Source organism: Chlamydotis macqueenii, chromosome 4 (genome assembly GCF_036417535.1).
Source record: "Chlamydotis macqueenii isolate bChlMac1 chromosome 4, bChlMac1.mat, whole genome shotgun sequence".
Classification (NCBI taxonomy): Eukaryota; Metazoa; Chordata; class Aves; order Otidiformes; family Otididae; genus Chlamydotis; species Chlamydotis macqueenii.
In genome coordinates, this window is record NC_141559.1 from 4,826,722 (window position 1) to 4,843,155 (window position 16,434).

General features: G+C 48.5%; 1 protein-coding gene across 1 annotated transcript; it reads left to right on the forward strand.

The window, feature by feature from the left end:
- Nucleotides 1-4,032: 4,032 nt before the first annotated feature.
- AREG (amphiregulin) lies at nt 4,033-11,887 on the forward strand. Its single transcript, XM_086747124.1, has 6 exons — nt 4,033-4,154; nt 4,275-4,457; nt 7,056-7,239; nt 7,693-7,851; nt 9,585-9,686; nt 10,631-11,887. The coding sequence occupies exons 1-5, from the start codon at nt 4,112-4,114 to the stop codon at nt 9,670-9,672; spliced, it is 657 nt and encodes a 218-aa protein (XP_086603250.1). The 5' UTR covers nt 4,033-4,111; the 3' UTR covers nt 9,673-9,686; nt 10,631-11,887.
- Nucleotides 11,888-16,434: the final 4,547 nt, after the last annotated feature.

Sequence of the window (16,434 nt, forward strand, 5' to 3'; positions counted from 1 at the left end):
GTGCCACCAGGCAGACTTCCCCTGGGTGAACAGCTAATGCAGTACAAGTGCATAAATTACTCCTTTTCTGGACAGTTTTTCCTCACGCAATCCCTGCTTCAGCCTAAGTCTCGAGGAAAGGAGTGGAGCGCACACACCATCTTAGAAAAAAATTACCTGCTGAGAGCTTTCACGACAGGGATGCGTGGCCATCTGAATACCTGTCTGTCTCAGAGGACAGCAAAATCCGTACCGATTTCCAGAAGGGCAGTGTCTGGGCCTTTCCCCTTCCCTCCTCGCCAACACCCCGGCTACGCATCTAGATCCTCTTTATTACAGGAATTTTGATTTACATCAGCAGGAACCGGAGTCACACACGCCTCACTTCAAAGCTCCCTCCCTGCCTACGAGGGAGCAGCTGCTGATAGCAGAAGATACTGGCGTCTGCAGATCACAAGTCCAGTGAAAGTCTGGTGAGGTGCCCAGACAGACACCGCTCCGGTTTGAGTCATTACCCTTTTCCACCTGTTCTCGACTGGATGGATGAGAAAGGATAACTCATGTTCAAACACCCAGGTCAGCTCTGCCCGCCCTTGCAAAATAAACATTTGATGTCAGTGAAGAAAATTAATGGGCGGGTATTTCAGATACCTCCTTTCCTTTCACGCATTTCTCGGGGGTTTTATCAAAAGTAAAGAGAGTGAATAACGAGATCGCAGTTGGCACTCGGACTCTTCTGGAAGACACGATGCCCAAGCGCGCTCTGCCAAGGCCAGGCAGCTGTCAGCATCGATGTCACTTCGCCTCCGCGAGTCCCTGCCTACGCCCCTGATCGCCACGGCACGGCTGGAGGAGGGACGGGCTGTGTGCCGGGCACCGCGTCCGGGGTGAGACCAGGGTGGCTTTTTACCCTGGTCCCTGGGGTGAGAACAGAAGGAAATAGAATTCAAATACTCTGCCAATCTGGGGGCTCCCAGCACAAACCAGAGCTGGCAATGTGCAATTTCACATCCTAGGCACATGCTTTTTAGTCATCTCAAGGTGACGGATCATGGTCAGTGAGGAGGACAGCAGATCCCAGGAGCTGCCAAGCAAAAAGAGAGAACGTGTTAATGTCAAGTCAGCAAAATTTACCGGGATTCACCACAAAGCAGAAGACACTGAACTGCTGCCTCATGTCCTCACCACAGTGGCCTGGTGGCCCTGGGGCTGCAGGTAGTCAGGTGATGTGCTGCTCCACAGCAGCAAACACAGCCACAGTGTTCATGGCTGGGACATTTCCTGGAGATAGGCCTTGGAGAAGCAAGGCAGACCGACAGAGAGAAACCTCCCCTGTGTGGGTACTGTCAGGTGCTCTTGGAACCCCGGGCTGCGCTGAAGGTTTTCAGGGCTGGCAAAAAGATGGTCATGGCCTGGGAAAGACCAGCCCAGCTCCCGAGGCGTTCATTTCCTCTGGCAAGAATGGAGCAGTGTACCACCAGCCCACCTCCTCCCACTGCACTGCTGGCCCATGGAGAACGAGGTCTGGCTCAGGGCGGATGCCAAGGAAAGACTCCGGCCATGCTCGTGCCTGCAGCTCCCTGTGCAGGCTCCCTGCTGATCTCTAAGGTGCACCCCATTGGGCTCACCAGCCTTTGGGGAAGCTCCCTGTCCTCTGGGACCAGCATGATGGTCCATCTGGAGCAGGCAAGGGCACTTTGCGCAGCAGCCCCAGTCTGGGTGTCCTGCCGGAAAACCCCGGGTGCTGCCGGGAGCATTGCCTCAGTAGGTGGCACTCTGTATCCACGGGGAACCAGCACCTTCCCAAAGGTGAGCCCTGCCCTTGCCGGCCCTGCAACCTGCCCCACCGGCCCAGCCGCAATGGGGCAGCCCACAAGGGTGAGCCTTGCAGCCCCCTCAAGACTTCTCCCCCTTTCACCGCTCCTGGGGACATCCTCTGGGAGCTCAGCCTGGGGCCAGACTCCAAGCGCCCTTCCAGCCCTGGAAGAAGGCCACGGCCAAGCTTAGTGCCTCCTCCCTGACAGCACACAGCAGAGCTGGGGCTTGTGGCGGGATCCCACCCTGAATATCTGGAAACACGTGGCCTCTCTGGAGGGTGTCCTCTCAGAACAGCAGCCGAGCGAGGCTTTGCCAAGACTCTGCCATTTGGGAAGAGCTCCCCTGGTGTTCCACCTGAACCTCTCCGTGGCCATCACCAGCTTGCTGCATTTTCTGCACGCCAAGGAGAGGTGCTGGTTGATGCCAGGCTGCCCCTTTTTCTTTCAGAAAGCAGGAGCGGCAGGAGGAAGTCACCAAAACACCTGACAGATTTGAAGCACGTGGAGCCAAATTCCTTGCTGCTCCCAGTCAGTGAGACAGAGCCGTCGGCTGGAGACTGGAGGAGAGAGGGAACGTAGTGAGTCAGCTGCTGGATATGCCATGTTTGGTCTCTAAACAGCGCAGGTAACACGGGCAATTGCACTTGGGTCATTCAACCTTTCCCCCGCTAAGCTGGTCCTTGCAATCGCTTAGCAGTTTGCCACACATAGCGCACAGGGATGGGATTTTCAGTGCTCAGTATATTTGTCAGATTGAACTTAAAACAATTAATTGAAAACGTTTCCAGTGAATCTCTGATAAAAAAAAAAAATGGGAGAAAGACTTCATTTTAACAGCTGCAAAAAAGAAAATTCAGCAGGGAAGCTGCGGTGCCTTGCTGGGGGAGCGAACTTTGAGCGTGGCAGGCAAGGAAGGAAAACTCCCGGTTTGCAAACCTCTCTTCAGCTATTCTCACACAACCAACCCCACGTTTCAGCAGAAGAGACCCCGAACCTCTTGCGGGAACAGAACTCTGGTTTGAGGGGGAAAAGAGGGCCCTGGTCGAGCCTCCAGCTGCCCCGAAATAATGACCGAGCTGTAGCCCAGGAGCTGCGCAGTGACTGCCTTCCGGCCAAGCACTCTCTGTCCCAGAGCTACTGTGGCCCAGCAGAATTTGTCTTTTCTCTGCCGTAGATGCAATGGGAAATGAGGGGAAATGATAAAAAACTCCATCGGTAAAGCTATCAGCTAAGGAAAATCTGTGTTAATTGCAGTACGCGCGGAGGGGCTGATGGAGGTTTGCTGGGGCTGTCTTGCAGGTTAACGTCTGAGCAACTGAACTTATTTTTCAGAGCTCTTGGGCATCACTTCTTGAGATTGGCGTGACCTGGCAAAGCCAGCACAGGAGCCGCGTATCCTCCTCCGGCACGCGTGGAAGAGGGGAGAAGGTTTAATGATGGAGCAACTTGGATCCCAGCCACCTCGAGGGCTGTGAGTAGCGTTCTTGAGCTGTGAGTAGCGTTCCGGCCCCTTTCGGTTAGAAGAGAAGATGGCCCAGACCCTGATTTCCCAAAGCCCGGCAGCGTTGCCACCCCGTTGCTTTGAGGGGCCCTGCACTAGTGGATGCTGCCAAGGCGCGAGGTCCTGGCTGCCCTCCCACGCCGCCATGCAGGAACTGGAGCAGAGGGACACCCACCTCTTTGTCCTTGCCCCCTGCCCAAAGCTTTCCCGGGTTCCCACCTGTTGCAAGCCCCCGCCTTAGATTTTCTCCCTTAAAAGTGTGTCTGCTTCATGCTTTTTTAGCTGAGGAGCGGCAGCTATGGTTGGGCACCCTCCCCTAAGGGCAACCGTGGCAGTTATGAGCCAAAATGGCCCTGAGGAGCGTGTTTGCCCCTGCCTGGCTGCACGACCACCCCCCGCCATCGCTTATGCGCCGCTCAGACACACACGCACACACAGAAGCTACGGCTGATAGCCACATTTATTGCTGAACAACATTCCCGCCGCATCTCGCCCGCTCCCTTTCCGAGGGGCAAAGAGCGGGGGGGCCCGCTCCCTTCCCGCCCTTTCCTTCCCGCCCTTCCCTTCCCGCCGCCGGCCCCGCGCGCAGCAGGTACACAGCGGCGGTGCAGCAGGTGCGCCTGCGCCGCCCCTCGCGCCCTGCCCGGCCCGGCCCGGCCCGGCCCGGCCCTGCCCTCCCCGCCCCGCTGACGCCGCTCCACGTCCGAGCGGCCGCCTATAAAGCGGGCGGCGGCAGCGGGCGGCTCCCCATGGAGCGGCTGCACCCCGCCGCGATATTCTTCTGCCTTCTCGCTGCTCCGCCCCAGGACCGCCGATGCGCGCTGTAGCGTTGGTAGCCGCGCTGGCCCTGTTGGCAGGTGCGGGATTGGGGGGGGGGGGCGGCTGAGGGGAGGCTAGCGGGGAGGGAGGAGCGGCGCGCGGCGCGGTTGGTGTGCCCCCTGCCCACGGCGCCATTTTCCCCACCTCCCCTCTCACAGGGTGCCGGCTGGTGGCCGCGTCCTCGCCCAACGCCACGGAGCCGGAGCGGCGCGGGGGTCCTGGCCAGCGGGAGCCCGAGGCCCGGGAGGGTGAAGCTGTGTCGGGTCCCGACTACGAGGAGGATGAGGAGTACGAGGAGGCGCTGCCCGTGCACCAGTACATGGTGGAGGACCTGATCCGAGGTGAGGGAGCCGCCCTGATGAGGCCAGGTGTGAGGCGGGCTCGGCAGCGCCGGCCCTGAGGGCTCTCTCTGTGAGCACCGGCTTTTTTTTTCTGATTTGCTTCCCCTGTAAGGCTGCTGCGCTTTGCTCACGGAGTACCGAGCAAAAGCCTGCTTCTGCTGAAACTTGTTGCATTCAAAACTCGCTGTCAGGGCTGGAAACTTAGTGTGTGAGTGTAGAGGGTGAGTGGAAGCTGCAGGTTAGCTTGATTACGTGCTGTACTGCTCTCTGATAAACTTGACAGGAGGTCTGTGATGGGGTAGCTACAACCGACCTAGCAGTGAAGCCTCAGTGGGGTTTATGGAGGCTGTTTGGCCCTAAAGGTGGGCTTTACATCAGGTTGTCTCTCATGCTCTAGGATTTTTCTGGATATTTTAATGTGATGGCTTATTTGGAGTTGACTAAAATTTCTTGGGAAAGCAAACACTTAAACTCTTTAAGTGGCTGCAGCAGAGTTTGTTAAGCATCTTTCAGGCAGTATTTCATTGTGAATAGCTTTTGTGTGTATTGATTGTTATTTGTTGACTTGTTAAGCTGTGAGGAGATCTGAATAGCCCCCCTGACTTGGGAGGCTTTTGTTGGTTCCAGCTTCAGTGCAATTGTAATACAAGCCAGGTACCTGTAAGTGATTTGAACCTCAGTAGATGTCAGTAGGCTGATGCTGTTGCCCTCTAGAGTGGATCTGGCTGCTGTTTTTCCTGCGGAAACATCCTGAGACTTGAATGAGACTCAAGGACCTCGTAGGTGAAAGGGGACCATGCTACAGATGCTCAGTCTGAGAAGTTTACAGACCCTTGTTTAAGTTTTTGATGAGTTGAAGATGTGCAGGGGAAACAGGAATGTCAGAGTTACTGAGCAGTTCGGCCTGTAAAACGACTGGCTTAGTGTCTTGTGTTGTATAACTGCACAGAAACCAGAATTGTTACCGGAGGTGGTTGGTTTGTAGACCAGCTCTTCTACTTGGCATGAGGTTTATCTGCAGAGCCTACAAGCTGTTATGATTCAACTGCGGATGGCTTTCCTGACTATGCAGCTTGCAGACAGGGGCACGAAGATCAAACTGACAAGCTGAGCCTTGAAGAGGGAAGAATAGAAACAGCCTCAATTCGGAAAGCATGAACCTAAATAGCAAGTCGAACTGGACAGAATGGGGGCCTCAGCTGTCAGTAGCAAGCTCACACTTCTAGGGGCAGGAAACCTTGCTGCAGGAACAGGATTCCTCGTTTACATATTAATATAGCTTATACCATTTGAATCAAACTTCTGGTTGCTGAAGGTGTTTTTGCTTTTAAGTAACTTCAAGCCAGGCTTGTTGCTCTAGAAGTTAAAAAGATGAGCTGTCTAGACAGCAGTGAACTACACCTTGTTTCTTTGTGCAGGCTCTCTTCTTGTCACTAGAAATACAGGGTTACGGAGTAGTTGGATCACGTTGCGTCCTATTGTGGTGATAGCCTGTATGCATAGTGCTCTAGGTAGAATACTCATACTCAGAAAATTATTTTCATGAGGTCTGCAGAGCACAGCAGAGAAACTGAAGGTTTTTCTCAATTGTTCTACATGTCTTCAGGTCTGTTGAACCTCACTTGGTTTACTGTTACTCAGGAATAGCACAGTGTTGCACTGAGAGGACTTGCTTTATGGCTGCAGTAAAAGGATGGTTTTTTTCAGAGAACTGCTGTTCTACAAACTTTCTGTAAAAGAGTGCTATTGAGCTTTGCTGCATGGAGGAGCTACAGAGCTGATGACCCTTAGTCAGTGACAGGCTTCAGTTTGTTCTCCCTGGTGAAAGGAAGATTATTGCTGTTGCTTAAATCCAAAGGCTACTAAGTCACCAGCATTTTAAACCACACTCTTCTAGAGGTTTGTCTTAATTGAGATAATGAGGGGCAACAGTAAGTGGCAGAACAAACTAACTCTTGTGGACTACCCTGCTTTCTCACCTCCGGTGTGCTCAGCATCTTTCTCCAAGTAGTTCATTTCCAGTTCTCCTATCTTCTGCTGGGGACAACACTGCAGGTTATTTGGGAGAAAAAAGTATGCCAACTGGGCTAGCAAGCTGTCTTGCCTCGGCAAGTGCCCAGGACTTTCTAGTGAGTTAGAATGCCTTTCATCACTGATGAAAATGGCAATTTTAGAGCGATGGAGGCTGTTAGCCTTGTATCTGAGTCGATAGAAGACTAGTGGATGGCTTGGCTCAATGTGAAGTCCGTGTTCTTTACAGGTCTCTGCTTGAACCTGTATGGTTTCACTCAGCTATCTTATGCTGTGAAATGCTGCAGTCCTACAACTCTGCTGTTTGTCTCTGGCTCTCACAGCTTGTCTGCTTGTCCTGCTTTTGGTCTGTGTTGCACAGGTGGCAGAGTTGGGCTTAATGAGCTTCTGAGCTTGCTGCCTTTGTGCTGGGTGTGAAATGTCTGGCTGTGTGCTCACTTGCATCCTTATGCCTCCTGTACCATCCTTGCCATCCTATACCCCTCACATAATTCTGCAATTTGAGTTTTCACAGAATCTAGTGTTTTAGCATAGCTGGACTGAGTCATCTTGTCCTTTCTTTTTCAGTTGAACCTGTTGTTAAACCCAAGCCAACAAAGAGGGGGGGTGAGAAGAATGCCAGCAAAACAAGAAGGAAGAAAAACAAAGGAAAAAACAAAAAGAAAGGGACTCCCTGTGAAATGGAATACAAAAACTTTTGCATCCATGGTGAATGCATATACCTAGAACATCTCCAGATGGTGACCTGCAAGTAAGTCACTCGTACCTTGAGAGTTCAGTGTGATTGGCGTGAGTTGGTGGCACATGAGGGCTCAGAGGAAAAAAAATCAGAGTCAACTTGGCAGAGATCCATCTCCTGTTGTATTTTGACTGAGAATCTTTCTGCCATGTAAATTAGGTGATGATGGAATCTGAGATGCATAACAAACCACTGAACTCATCAGTTGGTCATAAACTCAAACCAAAAGAATGAAAAGGTGTGTCCTACTGGAACATCACGCCCAAACTAATCTCGACTTGTTGAAATGCTGACAAACCTTGTGCTAGAGCAGTGACTGCATTTCACGAACGCGCTCTGAAGGGAGCATCTTGAGATTCATGGGAAACTCTGAAGATGTCTAAGTCAGGCTTGAATGCGTGTGGGTGTCCTTGGCTCCAGACAGCACTGGAGCTGATAAGAACTTGTGTTCGTGTTTACTTGCAGGTGTCATCAGGATTTCTTTGGTGAGCGCTGTGGTGAACAGTTCATGAAGACTCAAAGGAAGAATGATGTGGCAGACTACTCGAAGACTGTGTTGGTAGTGGTAGCCGTCCTGCTCTCAAGCATCAGCTTTGTTACCGTACTTATCATTGTGATAGTGCAGTAAGTATTATATCCTTCAGTGTCTGTCTAGCTTGAGCGTGAGTGGGGCTTGTGTCCAGGAGCCCTGAAATGTGCATAGCCGAACTAAATGACCTGTGTGGAAGGCACCCAAAAGGGCTGTAGTGTTATCCCAGCTTGGATGTGTCTTGAGGGTAGAAACAAGGTCTGAGAAGTTCCTAAGGGACTAAGTGTTCACTTACCCTCTCTTGGTGACTGTGGGCAGCCTGTGACCCTTATGTTTTAAAACAAGAGCCTTTCTGGTCTTGCTACAACCAGGATAGCTACTCTGCTGCAGAGCATCAGCAGGAAGTAGAGGAAGAGCGTTAATGCTGGCATAGCAGTGCCTTTCTTAGTGCTTGTGGAGAAGCCTGCAAGCAGTGATGTCACAGCCCCATGCATGGCTGTTATCCAGCAGCTGGATACACAGCTGGAGCAATATCAGGATAAATACTTAGACTGGAAAGGAAGCAAATGGGGGAAAAAGTGCTGTCACTCTCAAATACTGTACTGCTTGTTAAGCCATACAGCAATACAGCTGCTGTACAGCCTAACCAACTGCTGACAGCTCAGTGTGGTGGGTAATCGGGACCTGGGGTCCTGTTGTGAATAAATTACATCGGCTTTTCTGGGTGGATGTTTCAGGCCTTATATCCAACTCCTCTTTGTACCTGCTAACAAAAGCAGTTTGTAGCAGCTTGTACCTGCCTGTGTCTTCTGCATCTTGCCAGTGTGTTCGCCAAGAGTTCGTGCTGAGGTTAGATAGCCAGTGTGGGGAGCCGGACACCAGTGTTTCCTGAGTGCTGGAGCAGTCTTCCAGTTTTGACACTGCAGCTCCACCACAGCAGGGCTCGGGATGTTATAGGTGAAGCTCAAAAGTTCAGTCTAATTTTAAATCTTGATGAAGTACATCAGTTGAATTGGGTACATGCTGTACCCTTTCCAGCAATTCAGGAAACAAGGTGTGCATTTGTCATTTCACTGTTGCTTCATATTTAGATCTGAACTTGAGGAATGCTGGGATGAACACTTAGTTTCTGAGCACTGCCTCATTCCTCACTGCTAGGAGAGCCAGTTCGGTAGTGATGTACGAACAAATGGTGGTTGTTAGTTTCTCGAGCAAGCCGTGGAACAGGATTGCATTTGTTTCACACTCTGAACCTGCACAAGCCTAAAGTGTGCAGTTCATATGTCTGTACCTTCAGCCAGAGAAGGGAGATAGTCTGTTAGGAACAGCTACTAGAAAGGACTGGAGCAACTGGGAGAAAGTCAATAAGCAGCTTGCTTATGTGTTCAAGGGACAAATCAAGGGGACAGGGACTTGAAATACTTGAAACACATAGGGCTCTACTGCAGGGAGGAGGAGGGCAGTCTGGTCTCTGCAGCTATTGACTGAAGCCATCAGGAAATCTGTCTCCCAGAAAGCCTCCTGGTGTTTTGTGCAATTCCAGCAATAAACCCTCTTCATCTTGCTATCTGTTTGAGCTGAAGCCAAGAAGCCATGGCACTCTGAGCCAAAACTGTTGGTATCTTAACTCAGGGGCTTCTTGATGTTAATGTCAGATATTGCTTGATGCCACATTTAAAACCTGTCTTACTTGAAACTTTGTGGTGCTGAGGAATTCCTTGAGGATTCAAAGGACATCAGCCTAAATGCTGTGGAGAATGGGAGATCTGGTAACAACGAGAAGTACTTTGGGGTCCAAAATGACCTCTAACATATTGTAATTTCACAGGGTCAGGAAAAAGTGTCCTCAATATGAAGAGAAAGAAGAAAGGAAAAAACTTAGACAAGAAAACAGAAGTGGCCATGTTGGTGTGTAATGAGGAGAGAACAGGTATGAAAGCTGACTTGCAAGGCCTTTGAGTCCTTCCAGGCTGGAATCCCTGTATGAGAATTGCATGTGTGTTACACAAACTCACTGTTTGGGTTAGTATTCTAACACTTGAACTGCCTTGAAACACATAAGTTACATGTGAATGACTGGCTTGGTGTTCTGGTTTCTGAAAACCACCCGAGTTGCGCAAGTTCTTCAACAGCACTGTTAGCTTTCTGTCCACTGCTTTAAAGGAGAAGTGAGGATAGCAGGCTGTACTGTGATAGTGGACTTAAGAAGGAAAAAAACCCAAGTAATATCTGGGCAGAGGCAGGTTTAGTACAAGAAAGCACCATAGTGGAAGATGGTGCAGCAGCCAAGTGGATCATCACCCCTCACAGGAGAGAGAGAAATATTGAGTGTTTTTGTGTCTTCTCTGCAAGACATCAGGAAGTTTCTGGTGCTCAGAGGCTGTAGGCCAAGATGAAGCTGCCAGATCCGTGAGCACTGTAGGTAGCCCTCAGTCAAATTCCGTACTGTCATAGCAACTGAGTGCTAAAGCTCATTGCCCTAGCTGGATCTGTGAGAAATCTAGTGGATTTTTATGAGCAAGCAAGTTGTCTCTCCTGAGCAGAAGTGTACCTAACAGCATGCTCAAGGACCCTTACTGAACAGGAGTTACACTACCAGCTGAAGGATGAAACTGTAAAGGATAGTCCTGAGAAGTTCTGGCAGAACTCGGAGGTTTTGCTATGCCGCATATTAGCTACAGACCTTGTCCAAGCTTTGCCCAGTGACAAATGGAATATTTTGCTCAATATTGGAAGCTGAAGAATAGCTAGCACAGTGTCCTCAGGTGTGTGCACATACTTAACCTGCCTGCCTCAGGTGTGGATTTGGTGCAGTTCTAGCACAGAGTGCTTTGTCTCAGGTGGGGATTAACGTACCTGGTCTACCCCTTACAGAACAGTTCTGATGTGGCCACTGCCAGGCTGCAGGGTTCCTCTGGCTACCTGACACATCCACCTGGACACTGTGGGCTGGAGCTGCTGCTGCTAAGCCCCGATTCCTCAAGACAGAGGCTGCTGCAAGGAGATGTCAACATGCTACTTGCAGCTGAATCGCTTGCTGGGGAGGACAGTTACCACTACATTTTGGCACAATGATGTGGAAGGAGCTGTGACTGTCGGGTAGAGGACCTGCTATCAAGACCTGCTAGAGACTGCTGCTGCTGAGCCCTCTCTGTCAGTACTGGAGCTCCAGTCCCTGCTGTTACGTGGATGGACTTTCTTCTGTTAGCAAGTCTCCTTTGGCAGCTCTAACCCTAAGGGGGAGAGATTCTTGTGGTTTTTGGAATTGGATGGAGGGGACAAAATTTGTTTCCCTCACCCAAAGTGAAAAAGGGAAGAGCTCTGGATGGCTTCTCTCCCTAAACCTCAGTGGATGAAAAACCCAATTCTGCTGTCGCTGTGCTCCCTGTTGATATCAGCTTCAAGGAACTTGATCTCTAGTTCTGACTTGCAGGGCGTTGGTGACAGATCTTTGTCAGCCACACCTGGATTCTGTTACTGTATGCGTGGAAAGTAATCCCTCTGAATTCTGTAGGACTAGTTGTGTGAGTGGAGCTATCCATTTGCATGTATGCTAGCCTGAGTTAAAATTAGTCTCTTCAGGATGCTGAGACAGTAAACGCAAGATCTGAAGCTCTGTATCTGAAGGAAAAGATGCATGCTCAAACAAGCGGATAAGCCTGGACACATCTGTTATAAATACAAAGCTACTTCTGTTACCCAGACACTTGATGCCACTTTAAGTGGCACTTAAAGTTTAAAATGCTTCACATCAGATCTGGTCAGTCAAACTTGACCAAGAACCTGTTTCCTTGAAGAGTTAAATTCATGCACTGACACTCTGCAGGCAGTTGTTTCTTGTGCTCTACCTTGTGGTGCGAAGAACCCTACTTACCTCAAATTTTTCTGACCCCAGTGTCCTTGTTTTTCTGAACTGTCCATGCAGTCTTGAGCACAGAGTATTATTTGAGTTCAGTTTCTTCTTGGAAGAGTGAATGTGTTCTGTATAAACAGAGCAGAATTCTTCTGGTAGCAGAGAAACATCATTAATTGTCAAGTCATATCTGTAAATGTGTAAATATTTATTGCTGTATTTAATATTTAATGTTTCCATAACAAACTTATTTATTTTATAATTAAACTTTTTACATAACCTAATCATGGTATGATTTTTTTTCTTGCTCTTGGGAGTACATGTAAACACTTGAAATTAGAGCTTGGTTTCTCCTCAAAGCAGGCATTTCAACATTTAAGAGCAGGGCTGTGAAGAGCCACAGCCATGTGTGAAGTAGGAGCTCCATGCTCTCACAAGAGTGTCAGTTGTTTGTAAACACGTACCTGTTTGAGTAGGAAGTCTATTTCATTCTTTCATCTTTTAGTTATTGGATTAGGGAGGGGCTAAGTCAGACAGCTTGTTGGAAGCAAAATCTGAAACGGAAGTTTGAGCAAATGGGTGTCCCTTTGCACTGGCTTTAAGAGCTGGGAGTATGGAAGAGGGGGAGAAGCTTAAAGTATCGTGTGGTCAGAGATAGTTTGAACAGTGGCTTGAAACCTGATCTGAAATAAAGGAGGAAAAGCAGAATAGCCTCAAGCCAGTGACTCCCTCAACAGAAAGGGAGCCTTGGCCTCCACAGTGTACTTTTAATTTCTTTTCCTGACCAGGTAGTTATTAGTCCAACTGTATGTTGATGTTCCCTCTAAGTGCTTGCAGCAGTGGTCTGGTTTTTAAGTTTAGAATTGCCTGAAAACAAAAAAAAAAAAAATCAGTGTTAAGGGAGTGAGCTTGGCTTTAAAGCCAGAGTTAGAAAGAAAATTGAGAACCATGTTTTGAGGCTCTTTTCTCAAAAGCATTGTCAAGACGTGTTGCTGGCTGTGGCTTAGCTTGAAGCAGAAAAGGAAAAAATAGCAACCAGTTTCACTTTGGACCCAAGTTCTGTGCTCTGTGTAGGAGCAGAGCATAGTTCTCTCTGGAGTAGCTGAGATGCATTGGCCTTGGCCTCCTGACTTAGCCAGGTGGTTCTCAGGCTCAGACTCCAAGAGCAGCCTGGATGGTATGTAGCTGAGGCACAGGTAAATGTGTTGCAACATCCCTTGGGAAGATGCAAGGCTTCATTCCAGGGAACTTGTTTCATTACCAAAGTAAACAGCGCTTCTCCAAGTGGCTTTTCCACAGGCGTTTGCTATTAGAGCTCTGGCAAGAAAAGCTGTTTCCATCGGTAGTGCCAAGCTTCTTGCTTTGGAGTAAACAAGTTCAATCTCGGTGGTGACTGAGCCGTAGCCTAGAAAGACTGTAGATGGATTACAGCTCGCATTTGAAAGCCTTGACACTCTTCTTCCAGAAGCCCCTCTATCTCTAGTCATCTTTCTAGAGTAGCTATCAGGTTTTCTACTTGATATGCTAAACCAATGCTAGTGTTGAAAACTGAGCTGTTTTTTCTTCTTCCTTCTGCTTGCTTCACCCTGGAGTTACCTTAGTTCTATGAGGCGTGCCTGGGTTTCTGGTCCCACATTTTATTAGTAAGTTGTGCCTTCAGATTTTTCTTGACTGTCTCATGGCAATGTTACATTGACAGGAGAGGTTTTGTGTCCTTGTCACTTGCAGCTGCCTCAGCTGAGACCTGGAAGAGCAGCTTGATGCTCTTGTACCATTTTCTGCACACACAGCTGATATTGCAAGTTATTTTTAATATCCAGATCACTATCCAGGAATTGTGGTCATGTGAGGGTTATGTCTGCTTGCACAATTCCTTCCTCTTTTCTGAATGTTTTGTTCTCTATGATTATTTCATTTTGTAGAAAAAAAACTGTAACTGCTCATGATATTATTGTTTGGTGTATATTTATGGAGCTTTTGAGTATTCTGTAGTGGTCTGTGGCCAGAGTAGCTTTCTGTCTACTTCTGCACTTAGTTTCTCTCCTCCTGCCCTCCTCCCCTTTCCCTCAGAGCGGCAGCAGATGTCACTTTGAGTCTCGGCCTGTTGGATGTTATAGGAAGGCCAGACCAACTCTGTGGCAGGGAAAAGGTACAAGTTTAAGGTGTTTTCTTGCTAAATCCAGATATACACAGACATCTGTGAATGTGTTTGTACTGGCAGTGGCTGCAAGTAGATGTTGCGTAGTGGTTTGTCTAAATCCGCGTTTGAGTTGTTCCGTGCTGTTTCCAGTAACTGGTAGTAAGTTTTGAGTTCTTAAAATAACTTTGGCCATTTTCTGTGTCAATATACTTACCTAGCCTGTTAGCACTACAGATACTTCAGTAAACTACCTGAGCAAATATATTTTAAAGCAAGGTTGTGAACTGGGACAAATGCTTGCCCCTTCTTGAAGAGGTTTTCTCGATGCGCTAATGCTATATCTCAGTTCAGTGAGCAATCCTGCAATCACTTGGCTCTTGAGACGTTATCTTTGCTGGGAAGTCATGGCTTTGCGTTGTTGGTGGCAGCTGAGTTGAGTGCAGGGAGTGAGCGTGCTCGAGCAGCAAGGGCCCGTTGTCGGTGTCAGTGTTGGAGTCTATTCACATGCAACAGATCAGTGGACAGCAGGGTCAGACAGCCTTTAATAAGCAAACCTTGATTCTTTTTCATGTTTTGAGCACAGTTGTACATACCTATCGTTCCTCTGCTGGTTACACCTTCCTTGAGCGAGTAATCCTCCTTTACTGCAGGTCTGGCTTTGCCTATGACTCGTGAGTTTGCTCGGTTGAGACAGCTATGCCTGTGAATGTCAGAGGGAAACAGCTATTGTTTACTTGCTGTGGATCTAGGCCCAAAGCCAAGGAAGCAGGATTTGTGCCTTTTTCAACCAAAGGAGATGTGTGAGGTGGGACATCTTAAGTCCAGGGTAAAGAGAAGCTTTCAAAATATGTTTTCCTAGTAAGGAGAGTAGGGGTTTTTCTTGAGAAGAACCAGATTTTCATTCAAACACTTTTTGTGTCAGAAAGACCTATCTTTTAGCATATAATTCAGAAAAGAGTCACTTCTCAGCTCAGTGATTTTTGACTGAAATAGTGCAGCCTATTCTCTTTGCATTTTGGGACAAAAAGCAAAGCTAAACAGTAGGAGAGTCTGATGTAATACAGCATTTCCAGTACATCTTAACTTAGATGTCATTCCTTCATTCCCACACCACGCACGCTGAGTCACATAACACCATTGTTACTTTGGATTCTTGCTTACTGATCCTTTGGTCCGGACCTTGGAAAATAGCTTCCTTCTTTGAGTGTGGTTTTCCTTACACAGCTGGCAATGGATTGTATTTGAGTATCAATCAGCAGTCACTTAGAGACTGAATTAGTTCATGGGTGGCGCTTGGATCGTGCTGGTTTTCCGGAAGATAAGGAACTACATGTTTTAGCATCAGTTCTATTCTTTTTGCTTAGGAGAGGAAATATCTTCAGCACTGCAGATAACTACTTAAAAAAACGATGGAAATAGAAGTTACTTTTAGGCATCTAAAGCGATGAGTTTATCTTAAAAGGTCTCTGTTAGAGCATCCACAGCTCCTGTCAGTGTGGGGTTTGAGGACCTCAGAAGCAATCCAGATCATATGATCTGCACTCCACTCCTTATTTCATTGCCGGATGGTAAGGCGAATTGGTGGTGATCAAACAAGAGCTGTACCTGGTAGCTGTCCCAGAGTTGTCCCACAAGACTTCCCTTTCTCTTGCCTCCTTTGCCCTCGCATTCCTGAGCAGTGTGATTTATGTTCAGAAATGATTAAAGGTGCACACAGAAAATACAGGTAGAAAGAGTTGCAAATGAAACTTTGAAATGTAATTTCCACAGGCACAGAGTTAGTGTGGCTCCCGTGATATCTGTCTGCATTGCTTTCATACCGTATCTGCCTCCTCTGGCTTTGGCTCCAGCTTCTTCCAGTTAAAAGGCGCTTTCCTGTCTTATGCCCAGAGATGAATACTGTTGGGGATGAAAGGCAGACACCTCTTGGGTGGAGCAGAACGGAACAAAACCAAACCAGGGCTTAGGGCAACAAGTGTCCTGTCAGGTCTTAGTCCCTCTCATTTATGATGAAAGCTTTTCAAGAACATGAATAGCAGCTATGTTCCAACAAGGCCAGGCTGGACAGAGCTCTGAGCAACTCGATCTGGTTAGAGTTGTCCCTGCTCCTTGCAGGGGGGTTGGACTGAGTGGGCTTTAAAGGTCCCTTCCAACCCAAACCGTTCTGTGATTCTATGTGTCTTCATTCTGATCAGGTGTTCTACACAAGCGCTAGCATGTTGCCTGAACAAGGCAGTAGGAGCTGGGATTTCGGCTGGAAGGGGGAGTGAGGTGGAAGGACAGAGTAGCAGGGTAGAGTGAAATGGGCCAGAATAAGTACAGGATTTTACGTTGTGACTCTCCAGCCAATACCCCTGCCATGGAAAAACAGTAACTTCCCTTTCAGTTTAAAGCCTTAGCTAGGATAATTCCCAGGAGCTCTGTTATCATCTGTGAAGGAGCTGTCAAAGTGGTAAATTCAACCAATCTCTCTCTCATACCACTACAAATATTAAGGAAAGGCGTAAGTACGGAATAGTAAGGCACACTAAGGAATGGCCCCTGTGCTGAATAGCGCACACCATAGTGCTAGCATTTCAGTGCCTTTTGTAGGCTCAGCGGTCAGAACGTCCTACCTGTCTGCAGGCTTGATGGGATACTGGCACAGCCATGCGCGCTGCGGTGTGGATAAAATCAGAAGCCATT